The 17,804-nt window shown below is 34.0% G+C and overlaps 1 protein-coding gene across 1 annotated transcript in view; it reads left to right on the top strand.

Annotated features, from left to right (window-relative positions):
• Positions 1 to 17,804, top strand: part of LOC103695938 (SCY1-like protein 2 A) — a 30,654-nt gene extending 12,850 nt beyond the window's left edge. The window contains exons 9-14 of the mRNA XM_039119556.3: positions 570 to 683; positions 12,725 to 12,853; positions 14,091 to 14,153; positions 15,765 to 15,926; positions 16,099 to 16,217; positions 16,297 to 17,804. Coding sequence (XP_038975484.2) covers positions 570 to 683; positions 12,725 to 12,853; positions 14,091 to 14,153; positions 15,765 to 15,926; positions 16,099 to 16,217; positions 16,297 to 17,230 — 1,521 coding nt within the window. The 3' untranslated portion in view covers positions 17,231 to 17,804. The remainder of the gene's footprint in view (positions 1 to 569; positions 684 to 12,724; positions 12,854 to 14,090; positions 14,154 to 15,764; positions 15,927 to 16,098; positions 16,218 to 16,296) is intronic.

The raw sequence follows: 17,804 nt of genomic DNA, 5'->3' as shown, positions 1-17,804 counted from the left end.
TTTTTTACTTAATTTATCTCTTTAAAAGTAGTACAGCATTATCTGCTGCAATATCTTGCCATTTGAATGGATTACTTGATTTTGCTCTCTTTTTTTGAAGATATTCGATAATACTTCAATCCTTTTTCTTTTCGTCATGAAGGACTCTTTTTGTTATTATCCTTCCAATGGGACCTTAATTTATCTCTTTGATTGTAGTACAGCATTATCTGCTGCAACATCTTGCCATTTGAATGGATTACTTGATTTTGCTCTCTTTTTTTGAAGATATTCGATAATACTTCAATCCTTTTTCTTTTCGTCATGAAGGACTCTTTTTGTTATTATCCTTCCACTGATGCAAAACTTCTCCAACAATGACAAAGTCTAAAATTGGAGTTAGATGTAGTTTTTTTCCCAATCTGCAACCTGGCCAGTATGTATAGCAGTTCCATGCCAATTCTTTTTCTGGTGTTCATGTATATATGCTGAAACTATGTTGATCATGTCTCTACTCTTTGTAAAATAGGTGCATCTTGTCTATTGTATTAATATGGTGACTGATGCCTTTGAGTGTTGCTTTACTGTAGGATAAGGATGATTTTGAGATTTCAACATTGCCTGCACTTGTCCCAGTTTTTAGTTCTGCATCAGGAGAAACACTTCTTCTGCTTGTGAGGCATGCAGAGTTGATTATTAACAAGGTGATAGAGCTTCTCTCAATCTATGTATTTGATAACTATGGGTTCATGCTTTCATGGCTTGTGACAGTATTCCAGTTGTTAGGCTTTTGAAATTTAACAAGTGCAAGACTTTTGTTCTGAATATCAGAGTAGTCATTCTCTAATTCCTTGTGGTCTTTCCGTTTTTGCTTTGGTTTTTGAATACGATGCTCTTCCTGTTATCTCAGTGCTTTCGTTCCTATAGAACTGCATGAAATTTTGTTTGATGCTTGTAAATGCCTTTATGCATGTGTAGTTTGACTCTTCTCAACTATCAAAAAGAAAAGCTCTTTGTTGCCCAAGATGACAACCCAAGAGGGAAGGGGGGAGGGGGGGTGAATTGGGTTTTCTAAAAATTGTGTTTCCTAATTTTTTACTTTAAATTGAATGTAGCGGAATGATAAGATGTTACTTACTTAAGCTCTAGGTAATTATAAGTAATGCAGTGACAAACTAAGCTAGAGCAATTATGCTATGGCTTTAGGACGCAATTGATCCTAAATTAACTTATAGTAGTATGATCAATTTAATCTATGTGAATTGTAAGAATAGAGTGAAAGCTAAGCAAGTTCTGAACAATCTCTTATAATCAATTAGGAAATAAAGCTAGAGATATTACACAGTCAAGTATGTATGTAAGGCATGAAACGCAAGAAATAAGGCATCACAAACACAAAGATATATAGTGGTTCGGTGCACCCCAGCACCTACATCCACTCCCCAAGACCTCTTGGGAATTTCACTATAATCCCTCAGATTACAGTCGGTTGTTTTACAAGCTCACAACCCAACTTGTTGTTTTGCGAGATCACAACGAACTCGGTCGGTTTTCACAGGCTCACCGACTAGAACCAACCGATTGTTTTCACGGGCTCACAATCCAACCCAGTTGGTTTTTCCAAAGGCTCACCAACCACAACCTTACAACGATTGTTTTCCGGGTTCACAATCAACCCAGTTGGTTTTCCCAAAGGCTCACCAACCACAACCTTACAACGTTGGTTTTTCTCTTTGGCTCACCAACAAACCTTAACCCCTTGATTCACTCCCTTGATTGAATCAAGTTACAAGATATTAGAGCAAGAATTTAAATCAAATACAAGCTTCTCAAATAAGCAAATATAGCAAATATAAATAAGTAAAGTAAAGAGAAGAAGCCCTCAAACAAATTTGTAGATGAAGGAACTCGGCTTCTTCTTTACTTGACCCTCTTCTGATTTGGCACGAGGTAGATCACTGAGGCAGCACACAGTTGAAGAGGAAGCTTTGGGATTCACTTGGATGCTCTTCTTCTCTCTATTTTGCTTTGAATGGCCCTTTTGTGCTTTTGGGAGATTTCTCTTGTAATCTCTTTGAAATCTCTTCCCTAAATGTTCTCTCCCACTTCCATCCCTTCTCCCTTTGCTCTCCCCTTGATTTTATAGCTTTAGAGGGAGTGGGAACAAAAGCCGTTAGAGACAAAAATAGAGCCGTTGGAGTTGAGAAAAAACTAGCCGTTATGCCTCCCAGCGTGCTCGAGTCGACTCTGCTGAAGTAGGAGTCGACTCGGCTGAGGCAGGAGTCGACTCGGCTGGGAGTCGACTCGGCTGGGAGTCGACTCGAGCACTGCAGTGCTGAAAATCAACTCTCTGTCTTTTTGTCTGTTCTCAGTCGGAGTCGACTCGCAGAATCCCGGAGTCGACTCGAGCACTGTTTCTTGAAACTCTAGAGTGCCAGAGTCGACTCGGAACTTCCAGGAGTCGACTCGAGGACTATTCTTTTGAATCTTTCTTTGAATTTGCTCCTCCAACTTGAATCCTTTGAACTTGAAACTTGGGCCAATGAAGTGTAGCTTTCTTCCAACTTTTCTTGAGAGCTTTTGAAGCCTTCTTGTATTTTTCCAACTTGATATGTTCCTTGCAAAACAAATTATCTTTCTTCTTGCCACACAAGCATTAGTAATTATACTTCAAGGTTTTGTGATCATCAAAATTAATCTTTAAATCAATTTTTGGGTCATCAATCTCCCCCTTTTTGATGATGACAAAACTTGGAGTATATGCAATATAAAATATATTGTGTTCTAGAAGTAATGCATAGCTAAGTTGCATGAAGTAGAAAATATATATCTTTAAAATATACTTCATGATAATGCTTTAGATTTAATCTTAACATAATCAACACATAAAGCATTATGAGCATATACTCAGATATTTCTCCCCCTTTTTGACAACATCAAAAAAGTTGTAAGATAATGAAACATTAAGCACAAAGATAATGGTACTCAAATATTTCTTTTCCTTTTTGTACTCTGATTTGCATGTCAAATTATTGTAAGAATATGAATCATATAACTCAAGGCAATAATGTTAGAAAAAGATTAATGAGCATAGATCAGAGCCAATTATAATGAGAACACATCGAATGTGGTTCCAAAGATAGTTTTCAAATCAAGTTAATTCAAGAAGTACCAAGAATGATATTCAAAGAAAGCACGAATGAAAATCTAACCATTCTTTAATAATAAGTATGAAAGCTTGTTCATTTAAGATCTTTTGCCCAATATATTAAGTATTTTAGCAACATGAGAACAATTTAACTAATTTTCAGAGTATAAGAACAATATATTAAGTATGATTGCAAAGTTCTTTTATGATGTAAAAATATTGTGGCATAAATACCAAAACATGAATTCATGCAATTTATGATATATCTTAGAGCATACATAAAATTCAAAGCTTTGAAGGTTCTTTTAAAGCTCTTTTAAAGACTTTATTCCTTTAAAAAGAAGCACATTTTGGTACATATAATAATGAATTGGCACAAAATTGAAGTTCTAAAGAACAAGCCAATAAGAACTCATTAGTGAATTTCAAAAATAGGTTTTCTAAGAGATACTCAAGAAAATTCAACACATTATTCTCTCCCTTTTTCATTAAATTAGAGGCTCTTAAGATCAACTTTTTTGAATTGCAGTTTGGTTCATGATTTATGCATAAGATATATTAACCAAATAACAAGCCTCAAGGTGTATCATAAAGATTTTTAGATTTAAATTTCAGATGATACATATTGGAGAGTATTAGGATCACTTTTTATTTAGTATTCTTTCTCTCTCCTTTAGTTATAGATTTATGCGATTAAGTTCCATAAAATCTCTCCTTCTAAGATTTTCTTTCTCCCCCTCAATTGATCATTCCATTTAAGAGTTTAGAATTTGAAGATAATGTTCAATAAAATTGTCAATCTCGAAAATATATTTTCTATAAGTTTCAGCTTATTTTCATAAGACTCAAGGTTTGAGATAAGACAACCTTTATAGAACTCATCTCAAGGTATAAACTTATTATATAATTAAAGCAAGTCTTGCAATATAAGGAGGTTCATCAACATCAATCCATAACGTATAGAAGATATTTATCAAATGGACATGATATTTTGCATTTAGATTGACTATCCAAAGCTCCCCCTCAAAAAATGCATTCTTCTTTAATCATTCTTTTCTTTGTTGAATTTCAGATTTTGATGATAAGCATGAATAGAACTGAAATTCTATGATATCGAGAATGTAGAGTGATCTAGAATTATTCAAAATTTGTAGTAATTACTCTTTCTAATCCTTCAAGAACAAGCTATGCTTTCTTTAAATCTTTGAGAAAATGTATAGAAATATTAATCAGAAAATGATTCATTTGAAGCTCAATTTCTTTCAAAAGTAATTACATTTTCTTTCTTTTAAGAATCATTTGAGTGAGCTGAAATGTTTCTAGACTTAATAATATATATATATATATTGATGGAAGTCTTTAATAATGTAGGAGAGAAAAACATATAGATGATCATTGAAGTATATATATTTATAGAACTCAATTTCTTAATCATAGTTTTTCAGCAATGTATACATGAAGCACAATAAATCTTTTTAATATCAAAATAAAATCATATATTTAAAAATATTTGTTTGCAATCAAGATCATTGAAAGACACATCATTTAGACCAATATTAGTACACTTTAAGGATAAGAAAAGATATGTTTCGGATGCGTATCGAGACAATCAACCAAGGCGTCAAAATTAATTCTGTTTTTCTTATGTTAAAATTTTCATTTAGAAATCATATTGAGTTGTTCTTCTGAATGACGCGATCATTGAAGCATATAACTAAGGTTACAAAGATGTAACGATATAAGCATTTTTAAGTTAAGTTTAAGCTTTTATACAAAATCAGATTCTGAATTTTCATAAGAATTTCCAAGAAGGCTTTCAAAATTATAATTTGAGATATGTATCTTCTACATTGTAGCTCATCTTAAATTACTAAGATTGAAAACACATATTTCAATAACATTAGAGCACTTTCAGAATCTTTGTATTTAATATTGAGTTTCGATACAAAATGGAGGATATTTTAACAAGTATTAGGATATTATGTATCAAAGTTAGGCAAGTAGAAAGATAGATCAAGATCAATTCATTTTGCCTAAATAGAGATATTTTTCTCTTCTCCTTTTTACAAATTTATTCAACTTTCAGATTTTAAAGATGATTGTGAACGACAAATCTGAAATTTCTTTTCAATAATACCCAAAAAAAAAATTTTATGCAGTATTTCAAACATTCAATCAAATTATCCAAGCATGGAGCATTACAAAATATTGAAAACCCATAATTCAAAACATCATGCCACATGCAAAATATATTATGTGTTAAGTCATGCATTAAAATATTAAGAACAAGCATGTCAAGGATCAAAATCAATTCTTTTCAAATAAACTCCCCCTATTTAAATATAATCTTGCATTGATTTCATCCTTAAAGTGTGTTTTCAAGTGATTAAAAAATTTGACTTGATTCTTCTTATATACTTTCATTTACTTTGTCTTTCATTTTTACCTTCTTATGCTCTATACACTATTTGCTCCCTATTCGGTGGAGTTGGAAGGGGCACGAGGTACTACCACTAGCCTCTCTCTTGTGCCGTCCCTAATATACCCTACACCGAATAGTTGGGTCAAATAGTGCCGGGTACTACCACTAGCCTCCCTATTGGCACCATCCCTATGATGAGCAATATAGAAAGGTTAAAACGTTCACTTCAAACTCTTCCTGTTTAAGTGTAATTAATTACGGATTTTATTCCTTTCAAAAGAATGCTCACACAAGTCTCACAATTGTGCCGAATATATTATGCTTGTTTTGCTTTTTCTTAAGATTGAAGTATTTGCCTTCACTTAGATTTTACTTCTCTTGAATAATATCCATTTTCTTTTCTTTATCTCTCTCTCTTTTTGTTATTCTCAAGTAATTTACATGAAAGAGCAGAATAAAGAAATAATCTTATGTATCATATAGATGTATATCATGCAAACAACATTTTCATTATGCTCAAAAATTCATAGCTTCTCACAAGTCAATTCAAATCAGCATTTTAAGCATAAACTTGTGTATTTCATGGTTATGACATAGGCAAAGATATATTTTAGTTTGGGCAAACTATGAAACAATTTCTAAAAGTATAAGTCAATCAATACATATATAGACATGATATCAAAAATTAATAATTAAAGACTTTAATCATGCCATAATAAGATTTAAGTTATTGACTTTGCTCAGTTAATTTATGAGAGAGGTATCTAGAATTACCGATTCATTCTGCATTCTTCAGTCAAATACCTACTAGATTTCTTATGTGTAAACTTTTGGCTGAAGAAGGTCCCCTTTCTTGTTTGCATGTGAATGTTTATTGTATCTTATGTGGAGGTGTCCTTCAAGCTGAAATCTCTCATTTTCTTGCTTAAGGATTGTGCATTATTAACAAAAACTTTTTCTTTCTTGAAGGAAAGTCATTAGTTTCTTCAAGATACAAAACATTCATACCATATATTTCTTAACTAGATGACTCAACGTACGATATGACAATAATTAAATGTTGAGTCATTTTACTCAAGAGATTGCCTAAATATAAGCAAGCATATGTCACTTGAACTTAAAGAGATAGTTTCATTAACCAAGATGGTTCAAGGACAAGCATGTGAGGCAATAGGAAGATTTATCAAGGTCAAATCAATTTCTTATTTTCAAAATCAATTTAGTTTAGATTTTATTTGCTTAAGATAATTATCAATAAGACACGCTAGCTAAGTTTTAATCAACTTATCTTAAACAGTTGTTTCTATCAAAATTCAGATTATGATTTATTTGTTATCAATAAAATATGACTCATTAATGTTAGATTGAAGTCTTGCACAAGGGCACATAATGAGCATACAATCTGGTCTACTAGCTGTATGATAAAATACTTATTCTATCATGCTTCAATACAGCTTTAAAACAATAGATCTACTTTGCTCATCCTTTTCAAATTCTACAAGATGGGGTCATAGACATACCTTCTTCATGCCAATCTTCTATAAGAGTTTTCTTGTGGACTAACTTTGGTCAATGAAGATCCCCTTTCTTGTTTGTCTTAATTTGGAGTTCGAGAGAAAATGTTAATTCATTCATCATACATATTTCAAACTCACCTTGCATGAGCTTAGTAAAATCTTCATATAAATCTTCATTAGTAGAACCAAAAATGATGTCATCAATGTATACTTTGAGCAAATAAGATATCACAAATTCTTCTTTTTGATGCATAGATTTATCACTATTACTTTCTATCAAAAAGGTTACTCAAGCTTTTATATCATGTTTTTGATGCTTGTTCCAAATCATATATTGCTTTATCATATTTATAATGAGTGTTTTCAAATATGGTGGTTATTTAACATATATCTTTTTTAATAAAATAAGCACATAGGAGTGCATTGTACACATTCATTTGATAGAATATAAAGCTCATAAAGCAAGCAAATGATAATGGTGATCTTTACTTCTAATCATGCAAGAATTTCATCAAGATCTATTTCATCTTTTCTTGATTTAGTCTTTTAGTAGTCATCAATTTTTCTTCATTAAGTGCATTTCTGAAAAACTCAATTTGGTTCTAATTATTAACATGTTTTCAGATTGTTATATGTAAAAGATTAACCATATACATATATAATTTGATTTTAGTATCTTGATAATAAATCATTAGTCTCATAAAGAATAAAATGAATTGATATTTCTACAACTATGATCTTTTGATTAAATGTTCCATATGCATTGCTTGATGAATGATATCTAAAAAATAGAAATATCTTTATCAGATTTGGCATTATTTTCAAAAGACCATATCAAGCATAACATATACTACTGAAAAATATGAAAGATATGCAATAGATCATTTTCTATTTTTCAGAAGATCAAATGGAGTTTTCATCAAAAATAGATCTAATAGAAACCATATATATGACAAGCAATGATGATAGCCTTTTTTTTTTAAAAAAAAATCATTTAAGTAGATGACTATCATACAACATTGCCTTTTTCATTTCTTCAAGGATTCTATTAATCCTATTTTACTTATGGTGTTCTTGGTGCAGAAACAATTGTATTCAATATTATTTTCTGTGCACAACTTGATAAAAATTGGTTTTCAAGACTATGCCATGATACTTCTTTTACTTTCATAGTTTGCAAACCTTTTTCATTTGATCGCTTTTTGTGAGTTTGTGCCAATGCAGAAAATATTTCAATCTAAGTGCCAAGAACAAAACTAATGTAAGCTTTTGAAAACTTAGTGATGGAAACATCTTTAGATTTAGAAATTGATTTTTGTTTGTTTCCTTAGTTAACATGCATAGCAAACTTTGACCTTTCAGAAGATAATCTAAGTAAGCCAATGGCAAGGTCTTTTGAGATTAAGTACATACTAGCATGAGCTGATTTTATATGCCAAAGATGGTTTCTTTAATCTTGGTATTCATAGTGCATATATTCAAAAGCATACCAAGTACACATTATTATATCTATGATCAATAAACAATAATGCCATGGATAAAAACTCTCAATCAAGCATATAGAGAATTCATAGAGTTATTCTTAATAGATTGATTAATCATTTAGCAACTTATCCAATAGTGAGTAACGCATACTATAAGATGAAGTGATTTGATTATATTTCCAAAAGTATTTTTTTTTTATATCACAAAATTGATCAATACTTGCAATTCATATTTTAATCAAATACTAAAGCAAAAATAATGATGAGATGCAAGGATTACTGATTTCATTATTATTATTATTATTTTTTTTAAAAAAATTACTTTTCATAAGTATATTCTAAGTTTCATTTTTTGACGTGTGTCTAGAACACCCATTTGTATGAAAGTTATATTTGTTCCATGGGTATCTTGGCACACCTATGTCTACATCCTCATATTTTCATTTTGGGTACCCAAGCTTGCTTGGGTCCTTGAGAGTTAGGACATATGGTTCCTTTTGGAACCCAAATTTGTTTAATTGTAATAACTTTACCACTTGATTTAATTATGTTAGAACGATAGGTAAAGTTGTTATGCCCATTCTTTTCATGTTTGAAATAAGTTATCTTATTTAATGGTTTGCTTGGTGAATTGATAACCTTTTTCTCTAGAGATTTATTGTTAAGTAAAGGAGTCAAGCCAAGTTTTGATTTATCATAAGCAACATATTGGCTTTCAAACATCATTTTTAATCGTTCTGAACTTACAGTAAATTTGTTAATAAAATATTTTAATTGATTAATTTATTTACTTAAGTTTTGATTTGTTTTGATTAAGCTATGATTTTTCTGAATCAATTCTTCTGAAATTAACCTTAAGCTTTTATTTTCAGAATTTAGTTTGTCTTGTATTTCAGCAATAGAATTTCTTTCTTTTGAAATTTCCAAATTTAGCTTTTTAAGATTTTTATTTTTCATAGCTAATTTTTTACATTCTCCATACAAATCATGAAAAGCATTTAAAAGTTCATCATAAGAAAATTCTTCTTGAAAATTATTTGATGTAGAAGTAGATTCAGATTTTACCTTATCTTCTTGTGCCATAAAGCAAAAGTTAGTTACCTCTTGTAGTTCTTTGGAGCTAATATCATCATTGTTGCTCCTAGCTTTCATTTTCTTGCTTGACTCTTCCTTGGTCAAAACTTTCTTCCTTTTTATCTCTTTCTTTCTTTCTTCTTGCTTCCTCTTCTTCTTTGTCTTTAGAAAGCTTTTGAATCTTTCGGTGTTTGGGAATGGATCCTTGTTTCCATCACCGAATTCTTTGTTTTTTGAACTGATCTGCCTCAGAGTCGACTCGGGCCTTGTTGGAGTCGACTCGGCTAACTTGGGAGTTGACTCTGAAATACTTGGAGTCGACTCGTCTACTGTGGAAGATTCTGCAGTCTCATTGTTAGTATGCAATTGAAGCACATGTGATCTAATATGAGATTTATCATAAATATTTCTTAAAGTATCCCAGATTTCTTTAGCAGATAAGCATGCAGAAATCTTATGAAATATAGATTCATGGATAGCACAATATAGAAAGTTCATAGCATTAGCATTCAATTGTGCTAAGTCTTTTTCATTGACATTTTGAGAGAGTGTGTGAGGTCCATTTATAATGATATTCCATATTTTATAGTTTTGTGATTGAACAAAAATTTTCATTCTAGCTTTCCATTGAATATAGTAAGTTCCATCAAACAGTGGAGGTCTGTTTATGGAAAGTCCCTCGGCAAATAATAAGTTATATGGGGTTGTCATAATCTTTAGCTCTAGTCGATTAAGACTATAATTAATAGAAGAGCACCTGCTCTGATACCACTTGTTGCCCAAGATGACAACCCAAGAGGGGGGGTGAATTGGGTTTTCTAAAAATTGTGTTTCCTAATTTTTTACTTTAAATTGAATGTAGCGGAATGATAAGATGTTACTTACTTAAGCTCTAGGTAATTATAAGTAATGCAGTGACAAACTAAGCTAGAGCAATTATGCTATGGCTTTAGGACGCAATTGATCCTAAATTAACTTATAGTTGTATGATCAATTTAATCTATGTGAATTGTAAGAATAGAGTGAAAGCTAAGCAAGTTCTGAACAATCTCTTATAATCAATTAGGAAATAAAGCTAGAGATATTACACAGTTAAGTATGTATGTAAGGCATGAAACGCAAGAAATAAGGCATCACAAACACAAAGATATATAGTGGTTCGGTGCACCCCAGCACCTACATCCACTCCCCAAGACCTCTTGGAAATTTCACTATAATCCCTCAGATTACAGTCGGTTGTTTTACAAGCTTGCAACCCAACTTGTTGTTTTGCGAGATCACAACGAACTCGGTCGGTTTTCACAGGCTCACCGACTAGAACCAACCGATTGTTTTCACGGGCTCACAATCCAACCCAGTTGGTTTTCCCAAAGGCTCACCAACCACAACCTTACAACGATTGTTTTTCGGGTTCACAATCAACCCAGTTGGTTTTCCCAAAGGCTCACCAACCACAACCTTGCAACGTTGGTTTTTCCCTTTGGCTCACCAACAAACCTTAACCCCTTGATTCACTCCCTTGATTGAATCAAGTTACAAGATATTAGAGCAAGAATTTAAATCAAATACAAGCTTCTCAAATAAGCAAATATAGCAAATATAAACAAGTAAAGTAAAGAGAAGAAGCCCTCAAACAAATTTATAGATGAAGGAACTTGGCTTCTTCTTTACTTGACCCTCTTCTGATTTGGCACGAGGTAGAAGATCACTGAGGCAGCACACAGTTGAAGAGGAAGCTTTGGGATTCACTTGGATGCTCTTCTTCTCTCTATTTTGCTTTGAATGGCCCTTTTGTGCTTTTGGGAGATTTCTCTTGTAATCTCTTTGAAATCTCTTCCCTAAATGTTCTCTCCCACTTCCATCCCTTCTCCCCTTACTCTTCCCTTGATTTTATAGCTTTAGAGGGAGTGGGAACAAAAATCTAGCCGTTAGAGACAAAAATAGAGCCGTTGGAGTTGAGAAAAAACTAGCCGTTATGCCTCCCAGTGTGCTCGAGTCGACTCTGCTGAAGTAGGAGTCGACTCGGCTGAGGCAGGAGTCGACTCGGCTGGGAGTCGACTCGGCTGGGAGTCGACTCGAGCACTGCAGTGCTGAAAATCAACTCTCTGTCTTTTTGTCTGTTCTCAGTCGGAGTCGACTCGCAGAATCCCGGAGTCGACTCGAGCACTGTTCCTTGAAACTCTCGAGTGCCAGAGTCGACTCGGAACTTCCAGGAGTCGACTCGAGGACTATTCTTTTGAATCTTTCTTTGAATTTGCTTCTCCAACTTGAATCCTTTGAACTTGAAACTTGGGCCAATGAAGTGTAGCTTTCTTCCAACTTTTCTTGAGAGCTTTTGAAGCCTTCTTGTATTTTTACAACTTGATATGTTCCTTGCAAAACAAATTATCTTTCTTCTTGCCACACAAGCATTAGTAATTATACTTCAAGGTTTTGTGATCATCAAAATTAATCTTTAAATCAATTTTTGGGTCATCACTCTTGTTGAATAACAATTTGAGAAATCAAGATTTAATTTCCATTCCTTTTATTTTATTTATATATGCTGATTTTTTTACATGGTGTACTGTTGAAGTTACACAGATAAGTACTTTGGTTTTCATTTGAATGAGCATCTTGCATATCTCATTTAGAATCCACAGGGCTTGCTTTTGACTAAACATGGCATTTATCAGTGTAGAACTTCATGATATGAAGTTAGCATTTGATAATTAAGTGGTTTAAGAATTTGAAAGCTGATGCTGGCTATGAAGTTCATTCTTCCCACTACATTTTACTGATGTATGGTTCTATTTTGTTGTGTGGTTGGCACTTTGAAGTGATACCATGTTGCAATTATAGAAGGATGCAAGAAGCAACAATGTATTATCTGTTATTAGATTAATCCTTTTTTTGCTTCACATTTTTCTTCCAGTATTTTATGGATAATTAGCTTAATGTTGCTTGTTATATTTAGAATTGACACTCTTAGTCTGAGCAAGAGAAACCTTGGTTCTAAAAAGTTAAGAAGCTCAAGCAGCTTGGTGTATGCAGTAGCATTTTTATGCCTTCTCCTCTAAGTTTTCTTGAGCACAATCATATGGATTTGAATCCCTTGTAGGCGAGTCAAGAACACTTGATATTGAACGTCCTCCCTTTGCTTGTTCGGGCGTATGATGATACAGATGCTCGTATACAAGAAGAGGTATTGCGGAGAACTGTTCCCCTTGCAAGGCAACTTGACATGCAGGTAATTAATATGACCTCTTTTAAGCATGAATGCAGTGCTAGCCAGCCTCTGATAAGGTGACCTTAATAATTATATGATTTTTGATGTTGGGTTTTTTTTGATCATTAAATGATGGGTCAATACATTATTTATTGTCATATAGCAGCAAAAATATCTTCATATCTGCAACCTGTTTAAATTTCCTTTTATGTTTTTTTGACTTTTTTGAACGTATCTTGCAAGCACTTATCTAGACACTAAAACATGCATATTAGACTCTATTAATGCATAGTTATATTTATTCAGTTTTAGTGAGATTGTTTTTAGAATGTAGTGGCTATATAGCCCTGGATCTAATTAATGTATTGCTATTATCATATTCTGTTAAGCCAGTAAACCCTCTTTTTTCATTGTTATGCAGCAACTCAAAATAATAACCTGGTCTTCTATAAAGTACAGAATCTCTTGGCAAACACCATATATAATTCTATAATTCTTTAGTTTGTAATATTACTTTAGCTTCCTTTTTGTAGCATGTACATACACTATAGTTTGGTTTAGTATTAAGGCTTGGCTTATCTGAGTCCATGTGCCTCATAAGTGTTTTGAGTTGATCTAATGGATGTTTATTTTTTATAACTTAATCTAGTGGATGTTTATTTTCTTTAGTGTTATTCTAACTTAAAGGTAAATGTAATAAACTTCAATTCTTGTTCTAGGTGTCTCCTTGGGTTCCTAGGTGTGCAAATTTCAGATTGGCTACTTAGAGTGACGCTGAACCCACTTGATCATGTAAACCCATAAGTTAAGGGACACTGCATGTGAAGGCTCTTAAACACTTAGCAAATGCTCCAAGAAACAAATTGTTAATTAAATTATAAGAGATGTATGCTAATTGTGATAGTTATATATTTCTATGTATGAGGCACGTGTAGTGATTACATGAAATTTTGATTCAGGTTTTTACATGAATGGATGTAATCATAGTCGTCAATTTGTAGCCAGTTTTATATGCATGTGGAGGCAGATCTTTACTCTTGCTGCAGCATGCCCAGATTATTTTTATGAGGTCCTGTATGTGTCGATACTTTACTGTTGCTGGAAATTGCTGAATGTTCCTTTTCCCATGAAAGTTATTGATTTTAATGGACATAGTGAATTGTGACCATCTTGCATATGGAGATCTGCTTGCTAGATGGTTGGGATATGTTCCTCTCTAGTTAAAGTTTTGAAACAGCTTTTAGCTTCTTTTTTGCAGATAGTGAAGCAAGCTATCTTGCCTCGTGTTCATGGCTTGGCTCTAAAGACTACTATTGCTGCGGTATGTGTTGTTTTTTTTGGTACACTGCCCCTCTCCTCTTCAATAGTGCATGTTACATAGAAATGATCATTTCTGTCATTTTTTATTGATCATTTATGATAATGTTTATGAGTATGTGGAAGTTATCTTATGCTGCTATGCCAGTGGACTGAACTTGCTCAGTCCTGAACAAACAAGACAACGTCACTAGTTCTTCTGAATTGATTGTTGACTGAACTAAAATTTAGCTTCTATAATGCAAAAGAGTATTATTGTTTTTACGTCCCCATCTTTTCCCCAAAGTGTTGTGACTAAGAATATTATTGGTTTTTATTACCAAAACCATAGAAAACTAACATTAGGTTGGGAGCTGTTCATAAAAATTGTCAGCGCTCTACATGTCATACCTTGATTGATGCATAAAGAATATAGATGGGATGTAGTTTCCAGTTCACAGTCGCAAGTTTTGGTAATATTCCAGAAGCTTGTGATCCATTTATATGACTCATTTACTCAACTGTATTTTCTTTTATCTGTTGATATTCTTGAAGCCATTGCTTGTTACGTCAATTGTCTTTCCTTCTCTTGGCTTGTAAGTGTTTGTTTACAAACCCAATGTGCACTTAGTTTTCTTTCTTGTACTGGAGGAAGATATGATACACGTCAGTCTTGAAAAATCCTTCTCAAGTTATTTGACAATCTTGTGGAAGCACGATTAAATCCTTAAAACTAATTCTCAAAACGAACATTGAAAGTTTGAAATGCTTGTACAGTTATTGCAGAAAATGAAATAGAAGATGGAAATTTAGATGAATATCTTGAACAAATCAAGGAGTCTCGCTATATTCATGTTTCAAAAGCTTGACTACATCTTGAGATTAGAACTTCTGATCAGTGGCAACGATCTGTTTCTGCTGGTTGTGAATTTGATGCACACTAGCTGGCATCTTGAAGCATCCATGCTCACATCCCGGGGCAGCACACTCACCATTCACAGCCAAAAGAAACAATTATTGTCACTAGCCAGTGGAGCCAACTTGCTCCCCACAATAAAAAGATTCATGTAATACCAATGAATAGGAGGCCTCTAAACTGGTACTCCATTTTAGAGAAGCTGTTATTTAGAGCCATTTGATTAGGTTAGCTAAACCCTAACTCTTCCATTGGACTTGTCCTAGAGACTGATTTTCAGGATGGTGTAAGGTCTAACACATTCATCTTCAGAGCATTAGAAAAAAAAAATTATATAGATTTCAGCATCAGTGCACTTAAAAATTTACTAATCTTCCATTTGAGATGAACTATGATTTTTTGTGAGTTATTGTTATATTGGACACCTTTTCAGTTTATATATGTCTAATACATTCTATCAGATTGGTCGATGCATGTTCCTATCCCATTTTGGGAACTATGCAAAGAGCCAGTGAATTGTATGGTCCTTAGCATTGCTATCATTTAGTTTGACTTCCTACGATAGTTCAAAGTGGGGCGGTACTGAGTGACCTCCAGATTGATTCCACTTAATTTGTGTCAGATGCATGTATTGCCTAACTTTAGGTTTCTCTTGCAAAATTATTACCTGGAAACGAGAGGGCTGTATCACATAGATTTTGTTTCTTGCATCATTACCAGGTGCGGGTGAATGCCCTGCGTTGCTTTGGAGATATGGTTACCTCTCTTGACAAACATGCAGTTTTAGACATATTGCAAACAATTCAACGTTGTACTGCTGTTGACCGGTCTGCACCCACACTTATGTGTACTCTAGGAGTGGCAAATTCCATTTATAAACAGGTAAAATTGCTACTATAAATTTATTGCATTGATATTATTTCTGGTCGACCTTGATATACCCCGGTGTTGTTGTATTTTATATCTCCAATTCTTCATTTCCTTCAGCTTGGATTTTTCTTTCACTTAGCAAGCCTGGACTGCAACTCATTTTTTTCTTCATTTTTCTTTTCAGTATGGCATAGAATTTACTTTAGAGCATGTACTTCCTTTGCTCTTCCCTCTGCTTACCTCCCAACAGTTGAATATCCAGCAATTTGCCAAATACATGCTGTTTGTCAAAGATATTCTAAGGTATTGTATGTGTAGCAAATCCCTCTCTTCCATATTCATGCATCACATCAATTGAACTGGGCTCATCCCTTACTGACAGAAAGATTGAGGAAAAACGAGGTGTGACAGTGACTGATTCTGGAACTCCTGAAGTCTCAGCATCATCTTTATCTAACGGGCTTCATTCTGAATCATTAGAAAGATCAACTGGACAGACAGCAAAGAGCAGCCCGGCGTGGGATGAGGACTGGGGTCCCAGAACAAAGAAAACTGCCACTTCTTCTCAATCTTTAGAGTTAAACATACAATCCAAGCAGCCATTACCAAGTTCACAGCCTATACTGGCTATAGCTCCTTCATTGCAGTCTCTCACACTGACACCTACCCAGCAAACACCCACTGCATGTACTCCAGTTGACATTGAGTGGCCTCCATCAAATTCTTCGACTGGCTTCAGCACACAGCCAGTTAATGAGAAGCAGAACTCAGGAGGTCCTGATGGTGCTTTTGATGATTTAGATCCTTTTGCCAATTGGCCACCCAAGCCAAGCAATTCAGCCAGCAGTTTAGGGTCTCTGACTAAGTCAAGTCACACTCATGGAATTTCATCCAACACTAGCAGCGCAGGATTGTGGAGCAACAGCAATCCTCTTGGGCAGTCAAAACCTTATCAGGGAAGCTCGGTCTCAAATACAAACAACCTAAGTGGTTTGGGCTTGAATTCTCAAACACTTGGTCAGTTGAAGCAGGGAAATTCAGGATCAAGTTTTGGAAATTCAATGTCGACTTTGGGTATGGGGTCCCATAATTCTAGTGTTGGTCAATCTGCTGGTAAAGCAACAGGTGACCTTGGATCCATTTTTTCCTCATCAAACAATGGGCAGCCTATGCCAAAGCTTGCACCGCCTCCCACCAGTGCCATTGGAAGAGGACGGGGTAGAAACCAAGGGCGTTCGGGGCTCCCAAAAGCATCACGATCTGGCCATTCCAAAGTATCGTCAGATCAACCGCCTCTTTTGGATTTGCTGCAATGAAACCTCTATTCACTCTTTTTTGTTTGAAACTGGCAGACCAGCTTCCTTGGGTCGCTTATTCCCTTGAGATAGCATCTAGTAACATATCCAGACTGCAGGTCATGGATATTGTTGAATTTTCTTCCTAGCGAGTTCCATGGTCATATCTAATGAAATGCAAACATACACGGCAATGTGATGGTGCCTGTTGATATTATGTGTTCGTTGGAAGTGCTCCAGCCCCTTTGCCGGGTCATTGGTGATAATAAAGGAAGTCTGCATGGAACCATTTTCTCTTCTTTAGTGTGAGAGATCTGATTGAGCATGGAAAGAGGCTACTTCTATTGTAGTTTTATGCATTTTTTCCACTGGTGTAGATCTTCCAACTGTCCAGCATAAATGGAAACTCACAGTAACTTGAATGAGGTTATACTGTTGAACAGTTTGTTAGGAGAGAAATTGTATAGTGCTTCAGTTTGTAATTTTGAATGGAAACTGTTGCAAGCTTTGTGCGTCAAGAATGTAATTATAGACAAACAAAACAAATAGAGTTGCTTTGTACGGCACCAATTTAATAATTTGCCTTTTACTGCTA

Source organism: Phoenix dactylifera, chromosome 1 (assembly GCF_051530095.1).
Source record: "Phoenix dactylifera cultivar Ajwa chromosome 1, Ajwa_hap1_PhDact_Kaust_v1.1, whole genome shotgun sequence".
In the NCBI taxonomy this organism is placed as follows: Eukaryota; Viridiplantae; Streptophyta; class Magnoliopsida; order Arecales; family Arecaceae; genus Phoenix; species Phoenix dactylifera.
The sequence above is the reverse complement of the archived record's forward strand: the minus strand, read 5'-3'. Positions and strand labels throughout refer to the sequence as shown.